This window comes from Palaemon carinicauda, chromosome 1, assembly GCF_036898095.1.
Source record: "Palaemon carinicauda isolate YSFRI2023 chromosome 1, ASM3689809v2, whole genome shotgun sequence".
NCBI lineage: Eukaryota > Metazoa > Arthropoda > Malacostraca > Decapoda > Palaemonidae > Palaemon > Palaemon carinicauda.
Genome location: NC_090725.1, coordinates 257,168,583 through 257,190,989, shown reverse-complemented (window position 1 = coordinate 257,190,989; position 22,407 = coordinate 257,168,583). Strand labels below are relative to the sequence as shown.

The window sequence follows — 22,407 nt, the reverse complement described above, 5'->3', positions numbered from 1 at the left end:
CATCCTTTACATTCACATCTCCCTGGACAATTCTATCCTGCTTGTAATACTAGGCAGGCAGTTAATTCTAATAGCCAGGCCTTCTCCATCATGAGGCTCAATACTACACAGTATTCTAGAAGTTTTATTCCAGCTGTTACCAAGATGTGGAATGATCTTCCTAATCGGGTAGTTGAATCAGTAGAACTTCAAAAGTTCAAAGTTGGAGCAAATGTTTTTATGTTGACCAGGCTGACATGAGTCTTTTTATAGTTTATATATGACATACAGTATCTGTTTTTGACGTTGTTAATAGTTTATATAGGACATATCTGTTTGACGCTGTTACCGTTTTTAGAATGATATATTGTTAATTTATCCTCATCATTTATTTTTTTCCTTATTTCCTTTCCTCACTGGGCTATTTTTCCCTGTTAGAGCCCTTGGGCTTATAGCATCTCGCTTTTCCAACTAGGGTTGTAGCTTTGCTAGTAATGATAATGATGATAATGATATCCTGGGGAAATAGAATATCTTGTTGGACAAATTTGAAAGGAATAAGCCCTCTTCCTCAGTTTTTTCTGGGGAAATAGAATATCTTGGACAAATTTGAAAGATATAAGCTCTCTTCCTTAATTTTTTCTGGGGAAATAGAATATCTTGGACAAATTTGAAAGGTATAAGCTCTCTTCCTTAATTTTTTCTGGGGAAATAAAATATCTTGTTGAACAAATTTTAAAGGAATAAGCCCTCTTCCTCAGTTTGATGTGAGATAGTCGATCATCTAGGTAGATTAGTTAGACAGGAAAAATCAGGTTCCTCCGAACGAGTATTCTTTATATCTGTCAGTATGTTTATGAATTTGGAAATGGTGGGGTCAACTGAACGTAAACGTGTTTACAATGTCACTGAACAAAAAGCTGGAAGTATTTAATTTACTTTTTATGAATCCCCTAACATGGAATGTAGATGCCCTGTTACAAGATGGGTAAATGCAAAACATTCTGACATATGTTAGATGCATTATGTATAGTGCATTAAAAATATTACCCTAAGCCATATAAAGGTGCTGTATCATTGTATAGCATAGCTGAAAAACTCAAGATGGTAACTTGCATTGTGAAATTGATACAATATTGAATGTAAACCTCCTGAAATTAAATTTTAAAAGGTTGCAAAAATATTGCAATACAGAAGTAAAAATTGTAAGCAATGCCAAATTAAGTTGATAATGTAATGTGAATTGGCAGCCAATACAGTACTATGCTAACTGTAGTGAGTTAGTAATGTTTAATTGACTAGCATTAGGAATGATGATAAACCAGTAAGGAGGAAAATATTTTAGGATTATATTAAATGTAAAACTTTATTAAATTTTGTAGAGAAAGGCTATTCTAATACTATTAACATGGCAGTGAGGAATTCAGTTTCTCTAATATAATCGAATGGCAGTCAATTGTTACAACTCTTTTTACCATCGAAACGGTGGCTACCAAGGGTTACCAGTCAGCTGGTGGGATTCTGCATTTCTTAATGTTGATTTTGCTTGGTAATTGTTTGTCTCTTTGGTGGTCATTATTTTATTTTCATTTTAAAAGTTTGTTTTGGTAGCAATTCTTCAGGCATACAAATCATGTGACTAAGCCAGCTTGGTTGGAGTTTATTGAGCATGGTTTCTAAGCTTGTGCATGCCATTCATTGTTGGGTATTTAATTGAACCTTACATTAACAAAGACAAAACTTGAAATTGCTTGAGGATACACCTGGGCTCACTATTCTACCTTATTTCTCTTTATCTTGTTTTATTTTGTTATTGTAGTTTATATATGAAAGATCTATTTTTATGTTATTACTGTTTTGAAAATATTTATTTGAATGGTTCATTACTTCTCTTGTAGTGTTTTTATTTCCTCGTTTCCTTCCCTCGTGGGGCTACTTTTCCCTGTTTGGAGTCCTTAGCCTTATAGCGTCCTGTTTTCCCAACTAGGGTTGTAGCTTCGCTACTAATAATGATAGTATATAGTACAGTACTGGTATGATCAGGTGTCAGTACTGTATTTTATTTATTTTGGTAGGGAAAAATCTTCAAAATGATTACAGTGCAGAGGAGTAAGGTCAAAGAATGGTTTTCAGCACCCTGCATTATTGCCTTACTTTGTTCTACTTTTTGTTTGGGTGTACAGTACATATGAGTACATATGTATTTAAATATTTTAATACTGCAGTAATAGTCCACCTTGTTTCTGTGCTGAATGTAAAATGTGCTTTGGATTAATGGTCAATGCATGAGAATGATATTTCATGATTAAGTTTGCTATTACGTACTATACAGGATTTTTTATCTTATAATTTGAGTTGAGAATTGAAAGATTATTTTCTGAATAGGGAATATTCATGATGATAAGAGAGGACTTTCTGCATATATCAAAGAAAGTGCTGCATCCTTCATTTCTTTGACATTGTTGCTTACAGTTAGTCAGAAATTTTAAGACTTTGCATCCCACATAAAGCAAATACAGTAGTATTTTGTAGCTTTTTAATTCATATTCTAGTCATGTTTTCACTTTTAACCTGTTATGCAAGTCATAACTATAATGTTAAGAAACCAAGTGTGTATGAGTGTATTGTGATGCCAATATAAGATTCTTGATTGCAAGTGTTCAAGTTTAATAATGGGTATGATCTTTATTTCAGAATCTGTTGTTTAAAGTTAATTGAACTATATTAGATTTCTTGAATTTTACATTTTGAGATCTTAAAAAAGATTTTGGAGTAACTAATGTGATAGTAAAATTTGACTAAAAGTAACTTTTTCATTTTTGTATTGGGTAAATTTTACTTTTAATATTTCAAGTACAGTATTGTAATAGATTATAACCAATAGATGTAGTATAGCATGTCTGAAGTTTTATCTCAGTAGGGTATTATCACCATGGATTTGATCCTAATTTGATAAATATATGTATGATATTTGGTTTAGCATACAATAAGATGCCCTGATCACAAACATCATCCAATAGATTTCCAAGAATTGTTGTTTGATTTTCATAGTGCTGGAAATTAAATGGCCAGTGTTCTGTTGTTTGAAAGTATAGCATGTTGATGTATATTTGAAAGAAGAAAATTAAGACGTGGGCACAGCTGATAAATCTAAAACTGAATTTGTGTTATTAGAAGAGACCCTATAATGATGATGATATATCTTATGGGAAGGATTTTTTTTCTGAAGATTTTGCTTAGCAAAATCACTTGATTGGTTGAAATTTGTGGAAGGTACTGACCCACTATACAATAAAGCGTATTTCAAATGGCCATGTAAATCAATCCATTTAAAGCATTTAAAGAATAGGAAATTGGTCTTTTTTCTATATAAATATTTTTTGTTCCAACACGGAGTACTTACCTTGAACTACTTTCTTAGAAGTATCTGGGATCTCCTCCCTAACCGACCAAGAATTTTGCGTAGTTCCCCCTCTCTCCATTACCTTTGTCGGGGCACTCCGGAGCAGATGGATACTCGCCCCGAGGCGACCCGGGGTCAGCACGCGAGGGTGCGCTGCTAGGTCCGAGTCGTCAGTAAGTGTCTGGTCACGGCGTAGGTCTCATCTCGCCACAATCTCTCAATTATCCCGTCCGATCTGCCTTTGTGTACCCCATATTCCATTGTGTTCCCCATCCTTTGTGCACCACGTGTTCCCTTTGTGTACCCTATCCTTTCTTTGTGTTACTTGTGTTGCTCGCGTGTTACGGTTTTCCAGTATGGAGTCTCAGCGTCGTCATCCCGGGCCCAAAGCTGTTATGTCTTGTGGGGCAGCCAGGCCTGATGTCGACCCGCACACGCTGTGCGCCTCGTGTAGAGGTAAGAAGTGCTCCCCTGCCTCCACGTGTCCGGAGTGTGAGTCCTGGCTGGAGTTACAGTGGACCTTGTTTGCTACGAAAAAGAAGGCGCCCAAACGGTCTCCCAAGAAGGCGGACATCACCTCGCCCTTGACGTCACCCTCAGCGCCTTCGGAGAGAGGTTCTCCTTCACCTTCCCCTACCCAGAGTAGGGGACGAGGTAAGTCCGTTGCTGGGAAACGGCCCATTGCCATTCCCCATGAGTCTGACATCGGGGATGCTGACTATGTGGGGCCTAAGCAGACGAGTGGGGGGTCTGCTAGTGTGGCGGAAGTGTGTGCCGTGGATGAGGTTCTGGTGCCTGCAGGACCTGTCTCCAGTGAAGACCCGGTGTGGGGGAGGCCTGAAACAGTTCCTAACCCCCCCCTCGTGGCAGTGTTTTACGGGTTCCAGGGGTGGCCGTGACAAAGAAAGGAGGGCCACGTGCTCTTTGGACCCCGACTCCATTGTTTGGACGGCACCAAGGACGCCCTTCAGGTCCCCCATGCGGCAAGAAGAGTTTGAGGGCTGGTTTGCCTCTCGAGGTGCACCTTGCACGCCCCCGGCGCCCTCAGCAACGCTTCCGTCGGACTTCATGCAGCCCGTCACACCGGTAGCTAGACCACGGGCCCCGAGAGTGGTAGTGGAAGATACGGAGGACTCCGACAGCTCCTCCTCCTCTTCATCGTCTTTGGACAGTTCCTCGTCCTACAGCTCATCCTCGTTGGAGGACTCAGCGGCCGGGAGGCGAGAAGGAAGAGAAAGAGATCCAGGAGAAGGAAGGCGAGCTCTTATGCAGGCCCTGCGAGGAAGAAGGCGAAGACCACGAGGAGAAGGAGCAAGAAGAAGAGTTCTTCCAGGAGGAAGTTTATCAGAGTGGCTTTTCCCCCTTGCGGGTCGAGCAGGGCAGCTGCCGCTCCAGTGCCTGCCTTGGTGGCCGCATGAGCCGCTTCCACGCCCTTGGCCAGTGTCTTGTCGGCTCCGTCCGCCTGTCGGGTGCAGCCGTTGGCACACTTTCCCTTGTCCTTGCCCGGCAAGTCACCGGCTCCATCCGTCCTGCGGGGGCAGCCGCGGATGAGACCCAGCAGCTCAGCTCCCACTTCCTTTGTCATACCGGCTCCGTCCAAGTCACGGAAACTGCCGCTGCCACAACTGAAAAGTAGTTCTCCACGGATTTTCCCGGGAGGGGGTAGACCCATGACGGCTACCTCCGCCCCCGCGGCTCCATCCGTGACGAAGGCAGCCGCTCCATTGACCCGGCAGGAAGGAAGGGATACCTCCGCTCCCACAGATCCCTCTGTGTTCGAAGATGCTGCTGACACGTAGGTTCAGGTGGTTGAAGAATTGTTAGATACCGGCGAGTGTTCCCTGGATGAGGTGTCCTCATACAGGAAGGTCCTGGCCCTAATACGGCACCATCACAGGTTGGACGAGCTGCAGCCTTCATCGGAGCAGGCTTGGCTTTCGGGTTTGGGCAGGATGGTAGACAATCCTGTGCAGCAGAAGCCATCCTTGACCCTACCCCTAGCGCCTGACGTTGCCCTGGGCATGGAACACGTTGATCGGTTTGTTGCTGGGCCTAAGAACTCCCTAAGAGCCCAAGGGTCCTTCAAGCCCCTGCCTGGACTAAGGACCCAGAAGAAGTTCTATGTGCCAGATGGTCGTCACTCAGGACCCCGCACTTTGGAAGAAGCCGTTGCAACCTTTTACCAGGGCAATACGGATGAAAGGAGCCTTATCGCCCCAGTGGTCTTCTTGCAAGCAGAGACCGCCATGATGGAGGACACCTCCCAAGATATTGTCAATGTGACCTCCTGGTTGGACTGGTGGGCGTGCACCCTAGCAGGGTTCCGACGAGCACACGACGTTTCGGTACCAGAGAACCAAGCCTTACGGCAAGAACCTATCCGTTTGGGGGGGAAAGCAATGAAGTTCCTCACGTTTCAGTCACTGACCTAGACGGCAAACTGGGTCCTGAGGAGGAGAGACAGTCCTTAACAGGCTTCCCCGTAGGCTCCCCGAACAGGAAGTAAAGTTCTTAAGGAATGCACCGGTGTGGGGCGAGGCCGTGTTCCCCTTTCAGGCGGTGGCTGAGACATTGGAGAGAGTGGGAAAACTGAAGGATTCTTCGGAGCCCAGGCATTCGGCGGCAAGACGTCCTTCCCACAGAAGAACATCGGTGGACGGGGCCTACCCGCCTATTCCTCCGGCTAGACAGGAGGCCTCCTCCCCTTCCTGGCGCCAATCCCCATGGCCCTCCCGCAGGGGCAGTGCTCCAGCCCAGGCCTCCATAGGCAAATGTATTCTGGCTCAAGGAGAGGCCGTTCAAACCGTCTCTCCAGAAGGAGATAGGGAGAGAGGCCCCCCACACCTTCCCACACCTTAGGTGGGGGGATGCCTCAAACAATATTGGCAAGCATGGCGAGACAACGGGGTGGACCCCTGGTCCGTGACAGTTCTCAGGGAGGGATACAGGTTTCACTTCCTGTCGGAACCGCCCCCTCTGATACCCGAACATCGGGCAGAATGGCTAGCACCCAAAGATCCCGAGAAGAGAGCAGCCCTGCAGGAGGAGGTGTCAGCCATGTTGAGCAAGGGAGCTCTACAACCCGTCCAAAAATCATCCCCAGGATTCTACAGCAGGCTCTTCCTGGTAGAGAAAGCTACGTGAGGTTGGTGACCAGTCATCGATCTCTCGGCCCTGAAAAAGTTCGTCAAGAAGACGTCCTTCAAGATAGACATGCCGAAGTCGGTGCTGGCAGCCTTAGAGAAGGGGATTTCATGATGTCTAGATCTCAAGGATGCCTATTTTCAAATCCCCGTACACCCCTCCAGCAGGAAGTTCCTCAGAGTGAAGTGGGGATCCCAATCCCTTCAGTTCAAGACCCTCTGCTTTGGCCTGTCAACGGCACCTCAGGTGTTCACGAGGGTGTTCACCTTGGTATCAGTCTGTGCGCACAAACGGGGCATCAGGCTGATCAGATATCTCGACGACTGGTTGCTACTTTCAGCCTCAGAGGCAGACTTAAAGGAGCAGGGGGCGAAACTTTTACAATTCTGTAGGGATTTAGGGATCACCATCAACTTGGAAAAGTCCCAGTTAGTTCCCACCACCAGGATGTCGTACCTAGGGATGGTCCTGGACTCCCAGTTAGCGAAGGCTTTCCCCTCCCAGGAGAGGCTGAACAACCTGGACCAAGTCATTCGCCCATTTCTGACAGACACACCAATGAGAGCCAAGGATTGGCAGAGACTCGTGGGACACCTGGTCTCGTTGGAGAAGTTGCTTCCTCAGGGGAGGCTCAAGCTGAGGCCAGTCCAGTGGAATCTGAAGGACCTCTGGTCACCGGGGGACTCTCCGCAGAACATAGTTAGGATGACCCCGGCCTCCAGGAACATGCTCCTCTGGTGGTCCGACAGGAACACAATAAAAGGGATACCGTTCGCGCCCTCTCCTCCGGAGATGCTGCTCTTCACGGATGCATCAAAGGAGGGGTGGGGAGCCCATCTACTCGAGGAAACGGCAGAGGAAAGTGGTCCCTAGAGGAAAAGACTCTTCATATAAACCTGCTCGAGCTCATGGCAGTGCAAAAGGCCCTCGCAACGTTGGCCCATCTTTGAGGAAACTCAGTAGCCCTCATGTGTGACAATGCCACAGTAGTGGCATACATAAAGAAGCAGGGAGGCCTGAGATCAAGGGAACTGTGTGACCTCACAGCTCAAATCCTGGAATGGGCCGAAAAGAACCACATCCTTCTTACAGCCAGGTTAATTCCGGGAAAGAGAAACGTACTGGCCGACGGCCTCAGCAGGACAGGGCAAGTAGTAGGGTAGGAATGGTCTCTACATCTGCAAGTAGCGCAGGAGGTTCTCCAGTTGTGGGGTTCACCGGCAATAGACCTGTTCGTCACGAGGCTCAATGCTCAGGTACCCGTGTTCTGTTCTCCGGTGCCAGACCCGACAGCAGCATTCGAGGACGCCTTCGAGGACGCCTTCCAGCACTCGTGGGACGGTCTCGACTTGTACGCTTTCCTTCCCTTCGGGATCCTCAGGCAGGTACTCAACAGACTCAGGCAGTCAAGGGCTATAAAGATGACTTTGGTGGCGCCCTGGTGGCCGGAGAGGGAGTGGTTCGCGGATCTGCTGGATCTGGCCACACTCCCTCCATGGCCCCTTCCAGTAAGAGAAGATCTATTGCGTCAACCACACTTCCGAAGGCTGCACGAAAACCCCCAGTACCTGCAGCTACATGCATGGAGGTTATCAAGCACCTGCTAAGGAAAGAGGGGTTCTCGGAGAAGACAGCTTCCAGGATGTCAGGGTATCTCCGAAAGTCCTCGTGCGTAGTGTACCAGGCCAAGTGGGCCACGTTCATGAAGTGGTGTGCCACACAGAACCTGAGACCCTTAGATGCATCAGTCCACAGAATTGCAGACTTCCTGGTTCACTTGAGGGACGACCTGGGAGTCTCTATTCCAGCCATCAAAGGAGTCCGTGTGGGACTGGGGCAAGTTTTCAACTCAGAGGCATCAACCTGGGGGCATCTCGCCACATCTCCATGCTCATCAGGAGTTTCGAGCAGTCTTGTTCTCCACTCGCCTCTGGGGTTCCGCAGTGGGACGTGGCCAAGGTTCTCAAGGCTCTTTCGAGGCCTCCCTTTGAACCCTTTAAGGACATTTTAGATAAAGACCTCACTCTCAAGGCAGTGTTCTTACTAGCTCTAGCCTCAGCCAAACGTGTGAGTGAGCTCCACGGCTTGTCCTTCGAGGTCGCACTCGAAAGGGTGGAAGGAACTGTCCTTTTAAGTTCCTACCCGAGTTCGTGGCCAAGACCCAGAACCCAGCAGTTGCAGATCCTAGGTTCGAAGAGCTCTCAATTCCAGCAATCCCTCACTCTGACAACCCGGAAGACTTGCTTCTGTGCCCAGTGAGAACAATCAGGAAATACCACAGTAAGATAGCCAAACTCAGACCAGCCATCAAAAGTTTGTTTGTCTCTTCAGGTCCAGTCAAGAGGGCAGTATCTAAGAACACGATCTCCTTCTGGCTCCGGCAAGTCATCAAGAGGGCTTACGACAGTGATGGATCCCCGGTTCCTGGGACCCCGCGACCCCATGATATTAGGGGCCTTAGCACTTCCTTAGCTTTTGATACCAACATGGCAGTGGGCCAAATCATGCGAGCAGGTACTTGAGCCAGGCAATCCACCTTTACGGCCCACTACCTGAAAGACGGTACGAGGAAATAACTGGACGCCGCCTCCATTGGACCAGTAATTTCCGCCATGCAAGAAGTGCAAAGGTTTAAGGCCCCGGGTAGCCCGTGGGAAGTAATCGCAAGCGACAAAAGTTTCCTCTTTACTCCCCCCTTCCTTGCTACCCCCTTTTTCCCCTTTCCTCTCCTACCATGTGAGAGATGGATGCTGTGGAAACCCATGTCTGGATTATACATAAAGGTGAGTTGTACTTAAGGTAGACTTCTGCGTGCTTTCCCCGACTCTCCTACCTGGTCCACTGAGTCGTCTAGACCTAGCCTCCTATCTAGGTCCCGTGCCCCAGTACAGTATGTTAATGGGATATTCCGGACTGTAAGCCACTCCCTTTTCCTAAAGTATAAGTCTCCTAAGAAAGTAGTTCAAGGTAAGTACTCCGTGTTGGAACAAATCACAAATTTTAAGTAATTTGTATTTTTCCCAACAGTACTTACCTCGAACTACTTTCGGGTTATTGCCCACCTATCCTTCCCCGAGTATCTTACAGGAGTTCGGGTAGTACTTGAATATACGCTTACTGACGACTCAGACCAGCAGCGCACTCTCGCGCGCTGACCCCGGGTCGCTTCAGGGCTAGTATCCATCCTCCCCGGAGCGCCCCGACAAAGGTAACGGAGAAAGGGGGAACTACGCAAAATTCTTGGTCGGTTAGGGAGGAGATCCCAGATACTCCTAAGAAAGTAGTTTGAGATAGGTATTGTTAGGAAAAAAACAAATTACTTAAAATTTGTGATAACATTTGTAGACAAGGTTTTATACTTTGTTTCTGCAATTGATTTAGAATTATATTGTTTTATACATGGTACTGGTACTCTGCAATACATCTTGGAAATGTGTTGGTTGAATCCAACAGATAAGCATGTCGAGCTTGAATGTAACATGCAGAACCTAATTTTCACTTTGAAATTATCTGCTTCAATAGAGGAAGGGAAATCATTTGGCTAAAGACTTGGAACATATACATGAATTAGAGGCCAATGATAGGGTATTCAGTGTAGTCCTAAATATTCAATGAATTTTAGTCCTTTAAGTGCATGTTTTTTGTAGGACATGTATTGTTTATTGCTATTCAAGAAAATATTCAGGTTAGTGTTGATGGAAAATTCTTGTCTAGTATAAAATAAGAGGTAGCTTTGATGGTTTAAACAATATAGTGGTGTAAATTCTATATATTTTTGCAGTCAAAGGCAAACAATATTTCTGTAGTCTCTTGGTGTTCACACAAACAATGCCATTAATTTGATAGCTTTATCTTTGCCGTTTGATTTACTTGAGAGTTCTTAGCTGATTATTTCATGAATATAATGAAAACAAACAGAATTATTGGAAAGCTTGTTTCAATGTTTGTACCAGTGGCAGATTAAATATTGCCATAGATTTTGTAAGATACTTGGTGATGTGATCCGTTTGTCTTGCATGCGGACTAACTGTTGATTGTCGTCCTGAGTAACTAACCTGAGTGGACATCTCATCACTATTAACAAGTAAGTAAAAATACCATGTGCAGTTGCTTTCTAGTATCGAATATCATAAGGTTGAATTAGTATGCTTTTTGGACTACCTTTGCACAAGGCCCTATTTATTAATTTTCATTTCTAGTAGTAAATATGAAATGGCTTTATTTCACAGTAGTTATATTTTATATAAATTGCGTATTGGTTTTCATCAAATTTAGATATTGAAGTGAACTGTTTTTATCATCATTTTCTACCATAATATTTACCATGTTGATAGCATTATGTGTTAAAGATAGTTAATTATATAGTTATTTGATATATTGTATTCAGTGTCATTTAAATTTTATTTGTTGACATCTGCTGTTTTATATCAGTAAAGTTTCTACCTAATTTGTGAGAAAGACACATTTATAATCTAGTAAACTTGATATATTCATAATTATGAAAAATGAACATTATCACTGATGAGATTTTTCAATACAAATCCATTACTTATACTTAGCCCTTTATTTATATGTGCAAATTTCCAGACACTTCAACCATAAAAAAGATGAGGGAAATTGGCATCACATTAATTGGTTCACATATGGCACTAAGATAAGTCTATTTCAAATAGAAAAGTAATTTATTTGTGAGAGTTGGGGAACTATTTTGTTAGGCGGTAGGTCCTGAGACAAATGTAGTGTGACTATTGAAATTTTATACATACAGTACATATACCAAGGCACTTCTCCCAATTTTGGGGATTAGCCGACATCAAGCAAATGAAACAAAAAAGGGGACCTCTCCTCTCTACGTTCCTCCGAGCCTGACAAGAAACTCAACCGAGTTTGGCTGGTAATGCTAGGGTGCCACAGCCCACCCTCCCCCGTTATCCACCACAGATGAAGCTTCATAACGCTGAATCCCCTACTGCTGCTACCTCCGCGGTCATCCAAGGCACCGGAGGAAGCAGCAGGGCCTACCGGAACTGCGTCACAATAGCTTGCCATTCATTCCTATTTCTAACACGCTCTCTTGCCCCTCTCACGTCTATCCTCCTATCACCCAGAGCTTTCTTCACTCCATCCATCCACCCAAACCTTGGCCTTCCTCTTGTACTTCTCACATCAACTCTTGCATTCATCACCTTCTTTAGCAGACAGCCATTTTCTATTCTCTCAACATGGCCAAACCACCTCAACACATTCATATCCATTCTAGCTGCTAACTCATTTCTTACACCTGGTCTCACCCTCACTACTTCGTTCCTAACCCTATCTACTCGAGATACACCAGCCATACTCCTTAGACACTTCATCTCATACACATTCAATTTCTGTCTCTCTGTCATGTTCATTCCCCACAACTCTGATCCATACATCACAGTTAGTACAATTCATACAGAACTCTCTACATTCATGCCCAACCCTCTAATTTTTACTACTCCCTTAACTGCCCCCAAACAATTGCATCTTTCATTCACACTTTGACGTACATCTGCTTCCATTCCACCATTTGCTGCAACAATAGACCCCAAGTACTTAATCTGATCCACCTCCTCAAGTAACTCTCCATTCAACATGACATTCAACCTCGCACCACCTTCCCTTCTTGTACATCTCATAACCTTCCTCTTACCCACATTAACTCTCAACTTCCTTCTCTCACACACCCTTCCAAATTCTGTCACTAATCAGCCAAGCTTCTCTTCCGCGTCTGCAACCAGTACAGTATCATCTGCAAACAACTACTGATTTACCTCCCATTTATGGTCATTCTCGTCTACCAGTTTTAATCCTCGTCCCAGCCCTCGAGCATTCACCTCTCTCACCACTCCATCAACATACAATTTAAACAACCACGGCGACATCACACATCCCTGTTTCAGCCCCACTCTCACCGGAAACCAATCGCTCACTTCATTTCCTATCCTAACACATGCTTTACTACCTTTGTAGAAACTTTTCACTGCTTGCAACATTATTCCACCAACTCCATATAACCTCATCACATTCCACATTGCTTCCCTATCAACCCTATCATACGCTTTCTCCAGATCCATAAACGCAACAGACACCTTACCTTTTGCTAAATATTTCTCGCATATCTTCCTAACTGTAAAATTCTGATTCATACAACCCCTACCCCTTCTAAACCCACTTTGTACTTCTAAGATTGCATTCTCTGTTTTATCCTTAATCCTATTAATCAGTACTCTACCATACACTTTTCCAACTACACTCAACAAACTAAGAATTGAATGTTTCATTATAATTCAATTACTTTTAATTAGCATCAATAGCCATTTCAGAGGCTGTCTATGTAGTGGCAAGATTTGAAGGAAGAGTGTGAGGTTTTTGTTTTTTGTAGTACAGGCACTCCTCTTGAATTTTCTCAGCAATGTTTTTTTTTTTTTTATTAAAACACCAGTTTGGATTTTTAAATCTACACATTAGTAAAATACAATGTAGGCATCAAATGATGGTTGAAGGTTCAGAGAAGGAATGCCTATAACTATTTATGTGGCCCAGTAAAACCAGGTTACATTTTGTGGAACTTGACAATGTAGGGTCATCCCTGCTCTAGTAGACTTTGACAGTCAACAAATCCAACTTTTTATTTTCTATGAACCTCCGTGATGTTCATATTGCTTCTCTCCTAAATCTTGGTTAATAAGACTTCAGGCCTCTAATATAGTAATGAGAAATGTAGCAGCTAATGACAATGACTTGGGCAATATCCTTGTCTTTCAGTCTCTTAGACGTTTTAGGTGTGGCCGGCTCGGACCCTTACTCCGGATTATTTGGTTATTTAGATTTTTAGTGCTTGAGATGTCTTCACCTGGGTTTGTGAGTAATTACTTTATAGATTGATGTGAGGAATGCGGAGGTCTTACTGTTCCACTTACGGAAGAGTTTTTTATGGTTCTGGACCAAATTAAAATTTCAGAGCAAAATAGAAACTTTTTTTAAGTTTTTGAGAAAATCCAGAGAAGGCTTAAATTAATTCAATATAGCAGGGATGGTGGTGATAATGTTATTGGCGAGTGTCAAAAGGTTTCGTCGTCTTTAGCTTCTTTTTTTAAACCTTGAAAAGCCATAATTCTGAACTAACCTTCCCTATTTTGATTCCAGGCATAACTCCACAAGTTTTGCTTAGTGGTTTTACTGCACCATTTAGTAAGGGTCTTGATGGTGCTAAGTGCATCACAGATTTGAAATCCTTTCTTAGAACCTCAAATTCTATAATTATTTCAAACCCTTCTGCTGCAAACTCCTCCCCCCTTCCTGTAATCCAGATAGCCGTTTTAGTCCACTAGATTGTGAGCCAAAAGACCAAGTTGTTAGCTTGGATCATAATATTCCCCCGTTTGCTGAATTATTGGTAATTGCTCTTAACCCTTTTACCCACAAAAGACGTACTGGTACGTTTCACAAAACTCATCCCTTTACCCCCATGACGCACCAGTACGTCCTTGCAAAAAACTGCTATTTACATTTTTTTTTTTGTGCATATTTTTGAAAATTTTTTGAGAAACTTTAGGCATTATCCAAGAGAATGAGACCAACCTGACCTCTCTATGACAAAAATTAAGGCTGTTAGAGAAATTTTTAAAAAATATACTGCAAAATGTGCTTGAAAAAAAAATAACACCTGGGGGTTAAGGGTTGGAAAGTTCCAAATAGCCTGGGAGTAAAAGGGTTAAGCAACCTTTCGGTTTATATATAAAAGGTGTGCATATCGTAAGATTCCCTTACAGTAAATTATACCTGTATTACTGATTGGTTGCATCATGTTTCGGATGGCAGTGCATTGTTTGCTTACAAGCTCACCCACTAACATATCAGGTCTTGACTCTTGATGGTATAAATGAGGGGTGTAGTTCCTTAACTGCCAAAAGGAATCACTTGACAGAAGACAGCCTACTCAGTAAGAGTCAAACTTGACTTCTTGGTCTGCTTAATCACATCCCTTTTGATAATAATAAACATGACAAAAGAATGCACAGAGGTTCCTGCACTAGGTAAACAGATGGGAAGACCAGGAAAATTGATGAAGAACTCAACTCTGATAAAATGTGTTCTTTTCAATCATTAAGGAAACTTTTTTTTCAGAAAGGTATTCAAATAAGTTTCTCAGGGTAAGTTCTGATGCTGCTTATTCTTCTAAGTTGTCAGCTTATACTCCACAATTGTCACATAATTTGGATACTTTTGATAAATTGTGATCTTGAGAGCATAAAAAGGCTGCCAATTCAAGTTCTCGTTTAATGTTAAAGCCTTTTATCTCACAGAATCGTTCTGATGTATATATGATAAATAGATTACTTGATCATCTTCTAGGTAACAATCTAATGTCTTCTCTTGAACTTGTCATTAATGATAATAGACAAAAATCTGTAAATGCAGCATTTCCAACCTGGTTTATAGATAGATACTGTTTGTGGGTAATAAGGTGAGAAGTGTAGAGAACAGGTATGTAGTAGGGACAGTGTCTGACGAGCAGAAACACTTGATTTTCCCCTTATTTTCTGGCGTGTATTAGATGTAAATAAAATTGACAGTATGTGATTACTCAAGTGGGCACCAGGGCACAAAGTGATCCTTTGAGGTCACTTTCTAGGGATACCCATTTTTCTTTCTTTAGGCTACTTCATGATATTAAAAGTCCAGCTACTTTTTTCGGAAAGGGTTTTAGCAGCACTCAATGGTGTTACAAGATGGTTTACAATAAGCTGTGTTGGAGTTGTATAAATAAATTGTTAGGTACTGTAATGAGATGATGATAATGGAAAATAACCTAGTGTAAGATTAAGACTTTGATTTGAAACAGTGTTACTAAAAACTAGACTGAATGTGTCTAAGGTATAAGATAGATATCATTTTAACTGTAAAAAGCCTCTCTCCCCCCTGTCGACCCTCCTTCATCAGAATTTGGGAGTCAGTAATATATACATCAAGGGATGTTCTTAGAAATGAGTAGAATTTTTAAAATAAAATAGATTTCTATACAGTACTCGCCCAATGTTCCTATACATTCTCACCCTCCTCCCCATTGACTAGTGGCATTTAGGGGATAGGGAATGGTTTAATTTTCGAGACAAAGACAAAGATGGTATGGTATGACAAAGCAATTGTTATTGCCATTGTCCACTAGATTAGAGGCCAAAGTCTGTTAGAAGAAAGAAAACAGGAAATATTTTTTGAGTCTAGTAAACAGTGATATAAACAGTTTCCGGGAAAAAAAGCAATATGAACATCAGGTGAGCAAAGAAGTAAAATAATTTAATTTTTTTATATAACTATTAGGGAAAATTAACTCTGTATCTAGGTATAGTATACTACACATATGTGTTTCATAAAACATGGATGTTAAAATTTTAGCACTTTCTACATTGAAATATAATTCTAGTCAAATACTATACATGTTTTCACACATGGATAATTTTTTATATAGTATTTTTGTGTATTTTCATATTTAATCTAATAGTCTTATCACCAATAGTATAGCGTCCTATTTCAATAGTTTTTTACAAACACATGAGGGTAGTAGATGTCAATTAAATTAATTGTGTTTATCATCATTCTCAGCTGTTTAGAAAAGCTTAATGGTATGTCAATTAGTATGAAATAGTGTATGCTTTGATTTTTATAATTATAATAGTCGTAAATTAGCTTTAGTTTATTATGGAAATATGCAGATTGTTATTGTAGCTATATTGCTTGGATAAAAGTAGCTCCCTCAATCTATATTTTTGCAGTACTGAGAATGTCAAAAAAAGTTCTCTCTCTCAGGTAATGTTTTGATATTTTATCTATTACTCTTGTTACTGTAGAGAATTTCTGAAATAATTTAATTGCTCTTTATTCAGATTAGGATTATTTTATGAGCAATTCACATTTCTAAATTACAGTATCGCCAAGCAGTTGGTAAAGGTACTCCTCCTCAACTTCAGAAAAAGCAGCTCTCCTTCATTGCCTTTGGATTTGGTGCGGGTGGTACGGAGCCTACACGTCGTGAATCCCACATCAATATCAACGTGGCTCCAACCTCGCATGATGTGAATGACACTCCAGAGATAAGGAAATACAAGAAGAGATTTAATTCAGAAATACTCTGTGCCTCATTATGGGGTAAGTAGATGTTTGCTATGTGAATAAATAAGAGGTTATCACTCTATATTACTACTATGACAATTCATGGAGTCAATTCCAAAAATTTAATCATTAATGTTTTCAAATAATCAAATTGAAAAGAAAATTAGTAGAAAATATTTAATAAACTTCATTATATAATTTGTTTTAAAAATATATTGATTCTAGACCTCTCATTATCAGAGAGGGAATAATTAGAGCAAATATAAAATGTTTAATGCTGTTGAGACTTACAATCATCAAGAAGTTTAAAAAGCTGTTAAACTTTTGAATGATGACAATAAGATGGTTTAAGTGCTTTACAGTTCTGTTCATAAATGATACAAGCCAATACATTTGATTATTTCTATGAACCTTCCATGAATTTCATATTGCTGCTTCTCCAAAAGCTCAGTTTATTGACATATATCTCGAAACTCTCTCTCTGAAATTTTCCCATTATCTTTTCTATCAAAAGCTCTATGCCCTTAATAGAGTAATAAAACCATCTAGCAGTTAATGGTAAGGATTGTCATTATTAACACATGTTTGTTCCAACACGAATACTTACCTTCGAACTACTTTCTTTAGGAGATCACTGGTTATCTCTCTCTTCGACCAGAGTTTTTGAATAGATACCCCCCCCCCCGCTCCGCGCTCTCAGTAGCTCTTACCCCCGGCATCCAGGAATGTGCCCCGAGGGTAGGATTAACGGTAGGTCGCCCGTTAGTTGGGTCACGTTCCTCATTAAGTTCTCTGGTCGAGAGAGGTGAACATCTCTCGCTCTCGTTCTCTGTCGATCCTTTGTATGAGTTTTTTCCCAAGTGTTCCTGTGCGTTCACTTTTCAACCGTGTGCTTACCCAGTGTTTAATTAGTTTCCGTAAGTGCTTGTGTCGTGCGTTGTGTGCGTTATGGAGCAGTATTCCTTGATTTCCTTCAAGGAATTAATAGCTGAAGGGAACAATTTTTACAATAAATCATTCTTCCTCCCCTTATCCTCTGTGTTAGCCGTGTAGGGGCAGCTTATGTTCCCCTACAACCACGTGTCAGGACTACTAGTCCTGGAACGTAGTGCAGTGAGTGCACTTCGGCAGCAAGAGGAAGGATACATCCAAGAGGCTCATAGGAAGACGAGCCTCTCCTCGCCACTTACTTCCCGATGCCTCGTCGAATAGAGCTTCTTATACAGCCATCTTCCCCTACCCAGAGTAGAGGACGAGGTAAGTCAGTTGCGGGGAAGTGCCCATTGCTCTTCCCCAGGAGTTTGAGTGGGTGCGGTATAGCACCAAGAAGAAGTAGGCGACGAAGGGTTCGCCTAAGAAAACTACCGCCGGGGCCGAGCGTCTCGCCTGACAGAGCTTCCCTACCACCCTCTCCTACCCAGAGTAGGAGACGAGGTTGGTCCTTTGTGGAGAAGGTAACTCCTAAGAAGTAGTTCGAGGTAAGTGCTACTTTCGAGAGTGTGTGGGGAGACGGAGTCCTGGTGCAAGCAGGCCACGTCTCTTCTGATGACCCCATGTGGGGAAAAATGTCCCTAATTCTTCTCCAGTCTCTTTGGCGTATTTTTCAGTCTCTTCTGCAGCCGAGGGCCTCGCCGAGAAGGAGCCTCCCAGGTCTGTATTGCAGCGTTCCCCGGACTGGCAGCCCAGGGTTTTTCTCACCACAAAGGCCATCCTCCAGACGCAGATATAACCCTCGCAGGGAGAAATGCGAGAAGGCCTCTTCAGGCAGGCGTAAGGCCGCGAAGCTTCCGGTTTACCCCGCCAGCGGGTGTAACCGGGCTTCTTTACGGGCAGCCTGGCCGAATCAGCACAGCTGGTTCGGCCCTCGGACTTAAAGGAACGGTTCCCTCCGTCGGGTCAGCCCACGGGGATCCGCGTCCGCGTCCCCCAGAGAGAATACACGAACGTTAGTCCTCGACGGTACGGCGATGCCGGTTCTGTCCCCCGAACCGGGTGCGGAGCTCCCGCCGGGGAAGACCGGTACCACCGCAAGGGAGTGCCTGGTATTCCAGAACCGAAGCGCCCGATGGGGAGTACCCGGTGACCCGGCTCCTCGAGATCAAGCCGTAGGAAGGACTCTACAGGTAAGCGTAAGTCCCCGAAGCCTCCTGTTCATCCCGCCCAGCGGGGGGTAACGCGCTTCTTGTCGGGCAGCCTGGCCAAACCAGCCCAGCTGGTGCGGCCTTCGGGTCGGAAGGAACGGTTCCCGCTGTCGGATCAGCCCACGGGAACCGCATCCTCGGCACCCAGAGCCCTTGGGCGGACGAGAGTCCCCGCTGAACCAGCGTTGCCTGGGTTAACCCAGGCCCCTGGTGCGGATGTCCCCGCAGATGAAATCCAGTACCTCGGCAGGACGGCGCCCCTGGCCCCAAAGAACTAAACGTCCAGTCGGCGTGGCCGGTAACCCAGCTCCCCGGCCCCAAGCCGAGACCTCGGCTGACGGAGGGGAGGGTTCCCTGACGGAGGACTCCGTCTATAGGAGAGTGGTTAGCCTTTTCAGAAGGCACCACAAAATAGCGGAACCTGCGGCTACGGATGAAGTTTCCTGGAAGTCAAGCCTTTTGAGGATCATGCAGAATCCCTCCCAACCTAAGACCTCCCTAGCACTTCCTCTAGCCCGAGATCTAGTCCTAGAGCAAGAGTATCTCGGCAAGGTAGTGGCCAGCAATGCCGAGGCCCCCTAAAACCCAGAGGTCCTCAAAATTGCTCCAGGGCCTCAGACCCCAAGGCAAAGTCTATGTACCAGCGGGACGACGCCCAGGCCCCTTAAGGTGGAGTCAGCAGTAGACATCCTTAGTCAAGGCGTTTCAGACAGTAGAGCCTCTTCGGCCCCAGTCTGTTTCTCGCCAGCAAAAGCCTCCATGATGGAGAAAATGTCGAGGGACTTAGTAAACGTCTCCTCTTGGCTGGACTGGTGGGCTTCCACTTTGGTAGGTGTACAAGCCTCCTTCGACCCTGAGGACCCTGACCAGCAAGGCCTACTGAGGGACCTCTTTACCTCCGGGGGTAAAACCCTTAAGTTTTGACATATCAGTCTCTCGCACTAACAGCTAACTGGGTGCTCTGGAAGCGAGACACTGTTCTGGCGAAGGTGTCTCGGAAGGTACCAGACAGGGAGGCGCGAGCCATTCGCAGCCTTCCCCTGTGGGGAGAGTCTTTGTTCCTCTGAAGGAACTAGAAGCCATAATGGAGAAGGTCTTGAAAAAGGAGGCTAACGTCCCCAGACCTACGACTCCTAGGAGACCGCCCTATAAGAGGTCCGTCTCGGATAGTGCCGAAAAACCCCAAGCCTCTACCAGCACTACGAGGAGAGAGGCCCCCTTCTTCCTCCTGGTCCACAACGCCTCAGCCCCCCCGCAGGGGAGCTCCAGCGCCCTCAAGCTCCTTCAGGTCGGGTTTCTCCGCCTCTAGGAGAGGCAGATCAGGCCGCCACTCTAGAAGAACAGAGCCTTGGACAGTGTCCGTACTAAAGGAGGGCTACAGACTTCCTTTCCTAAACGTAACCACCCCCACTTATTCCGGCCAACCGGACAGAATGGCTAGCTCCCAAAGACCCCTTAAAGAGGACCGCCCTTCAAGAGGGGGTATCGTCCAGGTTAGAGAAGGGTGCCATGGAAGAAGTTCTTCTCCCAGGACCAGGTTTCTACAGTCGCCTGTTCCTGGTGGAGAAAGCGCCGGGGGGTGGAGACCGGTTATAGATCTGTCAGCTCTCAACAAGTTCGTCAAGAAGACGGACTCCAAAATGGACACCCCGAAGTCAGTCCTGCTGTCCTTGAGGGGGAAAGATTATATGATGACCATCGACCCCAAGGACGCATACTTCCAGATTCCGGTCCACACCTCGGGTCGAAAGTTCCTCCGGGTGAAATGGGGTTCCCAGATCCTGCTATTCAGGACCCTTTGCTTTGGTCTGTCAACAGCACCCCAAGTGTTCACGAGAGTCTTCACGGCTGTCTCAGTGGGGGCTCACGAACGAGGCATTTGCCTTATCAGTTGCCTAGACAACTGGTGGCTTCTTTCCGCCTCAATGGTCCTCTTGGAGGAACAAGGGAGAAGTCTCCTCCAGTTTTGCAAGGATCTGGGGATCGTAATCAACCCGAAGGAGTCAAATCTATCCCCATCCACCAGAATGAACTACTTGGGAATGACATTAGACATCATTCGGGGAAAAGTTTTCCCTTCGGAGGGCAAGATAAGAAACCTCAGGCACATTAGTCAGCCATTCCTGTCAGAACACCCCAGGAGGGCGAAAGACTGGCAGAAGCTGATAGGTCACCTGGTCTCATTGGAGAACCTAGTTCCCCAAGGGAGGGTAAGGCTCAGATCCATCCAATGGAATCTCAAGAACCTCTGGTGCCAGACGGATTCACAGCAGGTGCTAATCCCAGTCCTTCCAGACACGAGACCCTCCCTAGAATGGTGGCATTGCCAGTCGAACTCACTCAAGGGGACGCCCTTCGGGACCGGCCCTCCCAAGTTACTACTGTTCACAGACGCCTCCAACCAGGGATGGGGAGCCCTTCTCCTCGACGAAAACAGCACGAGAGACCTGGTTGGAAGGGGAGAGGCAACTCCACATCAATGTCCTGGAGTTGGAAGCAGTCCAGAAGGCGTGCCTACACTTCGCAAGTCTGTTAAAGGGAAACACCGTGGCGTTGATGTACGACAACGCCACGGTAGTGGCATACATAAAGAAGCAGGGTGCTTGTAATCGAAGGAGTTGTGCGTTCTCACCATAGAGATTCTAGATTGAGCAGAAGAAAATCAGGTGGTGATGTTAGAAAGGTTCATTCCCGGGAAGAAAACATTCTGGCCGACGGCCTCAGCAGAATGGGCCAGATAGTAGGGACAGAATAATCCCTTCTCCCAGAAGTAGCCAAGCTCATCATTCAACGCTGGGGTTCCCTGGTGATTGACCTCTTTGCAACAACCTCAACGCCCAACTCCCAGTCTATTGCTCCCCTGTACCAGACCCGAAAGCAGCCTTAGAAGACGCTTTTCAGCACAAGTGGGACAATCTGGATGTGTACGCCTTTCCCCCTTTTCACGTTGATAAGACAAGTGCTCAACAGAGTAAGGACGGCCCGAAACCTAAAGATGACTTTGGTAGCGCCCTGGTGGCCGGAGAGAGAGAGTGGTTCGCGGATCTAAAAGACCTATCGAGTCAACCGCCGTGGCCTCTGTCCGCCAGGTCAGACCTTCTGCACCAGCCTCACTTTCTCAGGTTCCACGGCAACCCACTCTCCCTACGTCTTCACGCCTGGAGACTATAGAGCGGCTCCTGAAGAAAGAAGGATATTCTTCCTCCACGGCTAAGAGAATGTCTCTATACCTGAGAAAGTCGTCAGCCGCGGTCTACCAGACAAAATGGGCCTCCGTCACGAAGTGGTGCTCTGAGAGGCACATTAGACCTCTTAAGGCCTCTGTCCCAGACATAGCAGTTTTTCTGGTGTTTTCTCAGGGACAAAGTAGGGATGTCAATCCCAACCATAAAAGGAGTTCGGGCTGCCTTAGGCCAAGTCTTCCTCCTGAAGGGCTTCGACCTGGGGGCCTCGAGACACATAGCGATGCTTGTCAAAAGCTTTGAGCAGTCTTGCCCCCCTCAGGCGAGGAGGGTGCCCCAGTGGGACTTAGACAAGGTCCTAAAGATGCTGTGTCGTCCCCCCCCCCCCTTTGAACCCTTGAAGGATATCGTGGACAAAGAT

General features: G+C 45.0%; 1 protein-coding gene across 9 annotated transcripts in view; it reads left to right on the top strand.

Moving 5' to 3' along the window:
* The window catches only part of msn (serine/threonine-protein kinase msn), a 234,755-nt gene that overhangs the window by 151,573 nt on the left and 60,775 nt on the right, over nucleotides 1-22,407 (top strand). For 7 of the 9 annotated variants that reach the window (XM_068389285.1, XM_068389280.1, XM_068389301.1 and 4 more), the window contains one exon: nucleotides 16,480-16,699. In XM_068389285.1, coding sequence (XP_068245386.1) covers nucleotides 16,480-16,699 — 220 coding nt within the window. The remainder of the gene's footprint in view (nucleotides 1-16,479; nucleotides 16,700-22,407) is intronic. The other 2 variants (XM_068389312.1, XM_068389305.1) reach the window with 2 other exon arrangements.